Genomic DNA, 6,877 nt, shown 5'->3' on the forward strand with positions numbered 1-6,877 from the left:
ATCTGGTTTATGTGAATTTGCTTATTCCTTTCATATTCACTTGTTTATTTAGATTTTCTTATTCTCATTGTCGCTGTGTGTTTGTCTATCACTTCTCTACTCTATCTACTTTCACACGTTCGCATGTATTGGAGGAGAAGAACAACAACAACAAGGAGAAGACGAAGAAGAACAACAACAACAAGGAGAAGAAGAACAACGAAGAAGAAGAGGAAGAACAACAATAACAAGGAGGAGGAGGAGGAAAAAAACAGAAGAAGAAGAAGAACAACAACAACAACAACAACAATAACATAACAAGGAAAAGGAAAAGAAGAAGAAGAACAACAACAACAACAAGGAGAAGGAGTAGAAGCACAAAAACAACAACACCAACAACAAGGAGGAGAAAGAGAAGAATAACGAAGAAGAGAAGAAGAAGAACAACAACAACAACAACGAGCAGGAGAGGAAGACAAGAACAACAACAACAACAACAACAACAACAACAACAACAACAAGGAAGATAACAACAAGGACAACAGCAACAATTAAAGTTCAAACGTTGCTCTTACCACAGAACCAATGCCCAGGAAGAACAACATGAGGAAGAACAACACGGACCACACTGGAGACAACGGCAGGAGTGACAGGGCCTCCGGGTATGCTATGAATGCCAAGGCTGGACCTGCAATCATAACAATAATAATAATAATAATTCAAAATGACATTAATAATAATAATAATAATAATAATAATAATAATAATAATAATAATAATAATAATAATAATACTAATAATAATAATAATAATTTTAAATGACAATAATAGTAATAATAATAATAATAATAAGAAAAATTTAAAATAATAATAATAATAATAATAATAATAATAATAATAATATAATAATAATTAAAAATTCCTCATAGTAGCACGAGTCTCAAATGGAGAAACAAATCCACAGTTATGTAAATGTACATATATTTAAGTTTAAAACAGAAAAGATGGCTTTCGGGAATCTGTACGGTTCCCCTTACAGATTCCGAAAGCTATCTTTTCTGTTTTAAACTTAAATATAGTACATTTACATAACTGTGATTTGTTTCTCCAATAATAAAAATAATAATAATAATAATAATAATAATAATAATAATAATAATAATGAATAATAATAATAAACCTATCAAAAACTTCTGTCAGTTTTCTTCTGAAGACTGAAAAAGAAACCCACAAAATCACTGTGTATAAAGTGTTTACTTATAAGTATTTACAGTTTATTTCACACGACACTCGAGTACTTTCAGGCCCTATCTGTGGCCCATTTTCAAGAGATGCGTAGGTTGTCAGCCTGGGTCAAGGCCCGGCAGTCTTGACCCAGCTGACAAACCTACGCATCTCTTGAAAATGGGCCACAGATAGGTCCTGAAAGTACTCGAGTGTACAGTTAAATAACAAACTGCAAATACTTTTAAATTCCTCGCTGGAACGAATGGTTTTCACGCTCGGCTGCCAACCCGGGGGTCCGAGGTCTAATTCCCTGCTCGGCCAACGCGGAATCAGAGGAATTTAATTCTGGTGATAGAAATCCATTTCTCGATATAGTGTGGTTCGGATCCCACAATAAGCTGTAGGTCCCGTTGCTAGGAGACCAACTTTGGTTCCTAGCCACGTAAAAATATCTAATCCTCTTCGGGCCAGCCCTAGGAGGAGCTGTTAATCAGCTCAGTGGTCTGGTAAAAGTAGATTATACTTTTTATAAGCAAACACGATATACACAGTGATTTTGTGGGTTTGGGTTTCGTATTCAATAATAATAATAATAATAATAATAATAATAATAATAATAATAATAATAATAATAATAATAACAATAATAAAATAAAATACAATTAAAATCCACAGTAGTGTTAACACTACTGTAGCTTTTAATTGTCAATATTATAGCCTCGTTACGGAGGTTCCATAGTTCACAATAATAATAATGAATAATACTAATAATCATATTATTATTATTATTATTTTTTTTTTTTTTTTTTTTTTTTTTTTTTTTTTTTTTTTTTTGCTCTATCACAGTCTTCCAATTCGACTGGGTGGTATTTATAAGTGTGGGGTTACGGGTTTGCATGCGCCTCCTTATTAGTCCATCACTTTTTCTTACTATGTGTGCCGTTTCTAGGATCACTCTTCTGCATGAGTCCTGGAGCTACTTCAGGCCATCTAGTTTTCTAGATTCCTTTCAGGGATCGTTGGATCGTGTGCTCCTATGATTATGGGTACGATTTCCACTGGCATATCCCATATCCTTCTTATTTCTATTTCAGATCTTGATACTTATCCATTTTTTTTCCCTCTCTCTTTCTCTCAACCACTGGTGTCCCATGGTATTGCGACATCAATGAGTGATACTTTCTTCTTGACTTTGTCAATCAACGTCACGTCTGGTCTGTTTGCACGTATCACCCAATCTGTTCTGATACCATAGTCCCAGAGGATCTTTGCCTGATCGTTTTCTATCACTCCTTCAGGTTGTGCTCGTACCACTTATTACGGCAAGGTAGCTGATGTTTCTTGCACAGGCTCCAGTGGAGGGCTTTTGCTACTGAATCATGCCTCTTTTTGTACTGGTTCTGTGCAAGTGCCGGGCATTCACTTGCTATGTGGTTTATGGTTTCATTTCTCGTATTGCACTTCCTACATATGGGATAGATGTTATTTCCGTCTATCGTTCTTTGAACATATCTCTTAGGGCCTAATCTTGTGCCGCTGTCATCATTCCTTCAGTTTCCTTCTTTAGCTCTCCCCTCTGTAGCCATTGCCAATTGTCATCGCTGGCTAGTTCTTTAGTCTGTCTCATGTATTGTCCGTGCATTGGTTTGTTGTGCCAGTCCTCTGTTCTGTCTGTCTTTCTCCTGTCTCTGTATATTTCTGGGTCTTCGTCTACTTTTATTAGTCCTTCTTCCCATGCACTCTTTTAGCCACTCGTCTTCACTGGTTTTCAGATATTGCCCCAGTGCTCTGTTCTCGATGTTGACGCAGTCCTCTATACTTAGTAGTCCTCTCCCTCCTTCCTTTTCGTGTTATGTATAGTCTGTCCCGTATTTGCTCTTGGGTGTAGTGCTTTGTGTATTGTCATATGTTTCCTGGTTTTCTGATCTATGCTGCGGAGTTCTGCCTTCGTCCATCCCCTCCCACTATTCCTGTGCTGTATCTGATTACTGGCACTGCCCATGTGTTTATGGCTTTTATCATATTTCCGGCGTTGAGTTTTGACTTGAGTATCGCCTTGAGTCTCTGCATATATTCTTTCCTGATCGTGGTCCTTCATCTCTTGGTGTTTTATATCCCCTCCTTCCATTATTCCCAGGTATTTGTATCCTGTCTCATCTATGTGTTTGATGTTTGCCTCCCATCTGGTAGCTTTTATCCCTTTCAGTTTCTCGTTAATTTGCCTTTTTGTATGTTGACTAAGGCGCATTTTTCTATTCCAAACTCCATCCTGATGTCCCCAGATACAATCCTTACAGTCTTGATTAGGTATCTATTTCCTTGATGCTCTTACCATACAGCTTGATGTCGTCATGAACATCAGATGGTTGATCTGTTGCCTCTTTCTTGAGTTGGTACCGGCATCCATCTACTGTAGTACTTTTGTCATGGGAATCATGGCTACTACGAAGAGTAGTGGGCCACAGTGAGTCGCCCTGGAAGATCCCTCTCTTGATATTAACCTCTGCTAGTCTTATTCCAGAGCTTGTAAGTATTGTATTCAGTTGCGCATTGTATTTTTGAGGAAGCTGATGGTGTTTTCCTCTGCCCCATATATTTTTCAGGCATTCTATTAGCCATGTGTGTGGTATCATGTCGAAGGCTTTCTTATAGTCTATCCATGCCATGCTTAGGTTGGTTTTCTTCTCCTACTGTTCTTCATTACCATTTTGTCTATCAGGAGCTGGTCTTTTGTGCCCCTACACTTCCTTCTGCAGCCTTTCTGTTGGTGGGGATGGTGTTTGTCTCCTCTAGGTAGTTGTATAGCCTTTCACTGATGATACCTGTTAGTAACTTCCACATTATTGGTAGGCAGGTGATAGGCCTGTAGTTACTGGCTATATTTCCCTTACTCTTGTCTTTTTGTACTAAGGATGTTCTTCCTGTGGTCATCCATTTGGGTGCTTGGTGATTTGAGATACAATGCTGGAGTTCTTCTGCTATTCGTGGGTGTAGGGCCTTGAAGTTTTGAGCCCCAGTATCCATGGACTTCATCGGGGGACCTGGGGCTTTCAGTTTGGCATTTTCTTTAGTTGGTGTCTGACTGTGTCTGTCGTGATCTCTGTGAATCTCTTTGTTTTATTCTCCCTGTTTCTTCTTCCTTGACTTCCTGGAGCCATGTTGCATGTTTGTTGTGTGATACCAGATTGCTCCATATGTTTCCCAGAGTCTCTTACTTGGTTCGGCTTCAGGAATTTCTGGTGGTGTCTTCCCCTCTTAGTTGGCTGTATAGTCTTTTCTGGTTGGTTCCGAATAGTTTGTTCTGTTGGTATCCCTTATTCCTGTTCATGTACCGTTGGATCTTGTGTGCTTTGGCCTTAAGCCTCTGTTTTACATCTTCTATTGTGTTGTTTAGTCCCCTCTCTTGTACTTTGTATTTCTCGTTGAGTTCCTCCCTTGTTTTCTTGCTTCTTAGCCTTTTTTCTGCCATCTCTTTCAGTTTACTCAAGTCAGATCTCATCACCAAGATTTGCTTTTCCAGGTGCCTTTTCCAAGGAGGTTGCTGTTTTGGTTTCTGTTGGGTTGGTTGTGCTGGTGGTGTTGGTGTTCGAATCCCCATCAGTTCTGCTCCTGCATATGTTAAGTTATTTGTTTCTGTGATACTGGTGGTGTGTATTATGCCCATTATTTCATTGACCTCACTTGTTTTCTCCCTTAATTTCTTGGTGTTGTAGGCTTTCATGGAGGGGATCTTTGTTCTTTCTGTATCTGGCTCCATCCATTGTCTAATCTTTTCTACCCATTCAGTCCTCTCTGTTACTTCGTCGGTGTTTCTTCGTGTGTCGTTGTTTGATACCTCATCCTCGCCCTGTCGTCTTTCTGTGGCATCGTCTCCTCAGTTCGTCTTCGTGTAATTCGTTGTCATGTGACATTTCCCTTTCCAGTTCTTCTCTTTCTGTTGGGGGAGAGCCAGTTCTTTTTCTTTATGTTCCTTACTTGGTCTGCCAGCCTCTTCTCTGTTTGGGGGGTGTTATTCCTCTCATTCCAGATGTTGATCAATCTTCTTCTATATCCTCTCTCCGTCGGGTTGCTTCTGATGTAGCATCTCCATATTTCCTTATTTTCTTCTCTTGTCCATTTCTTCCTTTTTGCCTCTGTAGCTCCAATCTCAGGCTGTTGATTACTGTCGTTGTGGTAATCAGTTGCTGGATGACGACCTCCAAGTACCTGACCGTCTTCCCCTTCAATTGGGTTGAATACCTGATTGCCGGACGAAGCTCCTCTGTTGCCAGAGGTTCCATTTACGTCGTTGTCGTTTATTCCTTCCTTCTTTCCATCATTGCTGAGTTTTGCTATTTAACCCATAGCTGGACCCTACCCCATCAGGGATAGGTACTCATTTACAGCTGAGTAGACTGAGGAAATTATGGTAAAGATCCTTTCCCAAGGAATCAACGCCGAGGAGAGCGGTCACCCATCCAACGACTGACCAGCCCCCAATGTTGCTTAACTGACTTAAGTCTATTGACGACCTATTATTATTATTCAAAACAATAATAATAATAATAATAATAATAATAATAATAATAATAATAATAATAATAATAATAATAATAATAATAATAATATTATTTATTATTTAAATTATACTATATATAATAATAATAATAATAATAATAATAATAATAATAATAATAATAATAATAATAATAATAATAATAATAATATAAGCATGATTCAGTAGCAAAAGCCTCCACTGGAGCCTGTGCAAGAAACATCAGCTACCTTGCAGTAATAAGTGGTACGAGCACCAACCTGAAGGAGTGATAGAAAAAACGATCAGGCAAAGATCCTCTGGGACTATGGTATCAGAACGGATAGGGTGATACGTGCAAACAGACCAGACGTGACGTTGATTGACAAGGTCAAGAAGAAAAAAGTATCACTCATTGATGTCGCAATACCATGGGACACCAGAGTTGAAGAGAAAGAGAGAAAAAATGGATAAGTATCAAGATCTGAAAATAGAAAATAAGAAGGATATGGGATATGCCAGTGGAAATCGTACCCATAATCATAGGAGCCACTAGGCACGATCCCAAGATCCCTGAAAAAGGAATCTAGAAAAACTAGAGGCTGAAGTAGCTCCAGGACTCATGCAGAAGAGTGTGATCCTAGAAACGGCACACATAGTAAGAAGAGTGATGGACTCCTAAGGAGGCAGGATGCAACCCGGAACCCCACACTATAAATACCACCCAGTCGAATTGGAGGACTGTGATAGAGCAAAAAAAAAAAAAAAATAAAAAAAAAAAATAAATAATAATAATAATTATTATTTATTTTATTTATAGTTATTACCTATTATTATTATTACAACAACCACCAGCGAATTGGAGGACTGTGATAGAGCAAAAAAAAATAATAATAATAATGAACAAGACCTTGAACAAAGGCGTACTATTTCCAAATCAAAGTAATTTTAATTTAAACTTATTATAACTAAAAAAACATTCGACAGCTGTACTACTTCCAAACACTTCCAAAATCAAATGAAAGACTCGTCAGACCTTCCAAATACTCATGACACCGACACCTAATCCATTTGTTTACCCTGTTCTGAAAGCGGACGGCGCATGCGCAGAAGGGGTCCCCCAAGGCGGTCTAGTCTATCCTACGTCAATAAAACCCA

General features: G+C 38.4%; 1 protein-coding gene across 1 annotated transcript in view; it reads right to left on the bottom strand.

Annotated features, from left to right (window-relative positions):
* Positions 1-6,877, bottom strand: part of LOC135196666 (sodium- and chloride-dependent glycine transporter 1-like) — a 66,922-nt gene that overhangs the window by 20,300 nt on the left and 39,745 nt on the right. Inside the window, 1 exon segment of the mRNA XM_064223501.1 lies at positions 555-667. Within this exon segment, the coding sequence (XP_064079571.1) occupies positions 555-667 (113 nt within the window).

The sequence above is a fragment of the Macrobrachium nipponense genome, chromosome 18 (genome assembly GCF_015104395.2).
Source record: "Macrobrachium nipponense isolate FS-2020 chromosome 18, ASM1510439v2, whole genome shotgun sequence".
In the NCBI taxonomy this organism is placed as follows: domain Eukaryota; kingdom Metazoa; phylum Arthropoda; class Malacostraca; order Decapoda; family Palaemonidae; genus Macrobrachium; species Macrobrachium nipponense.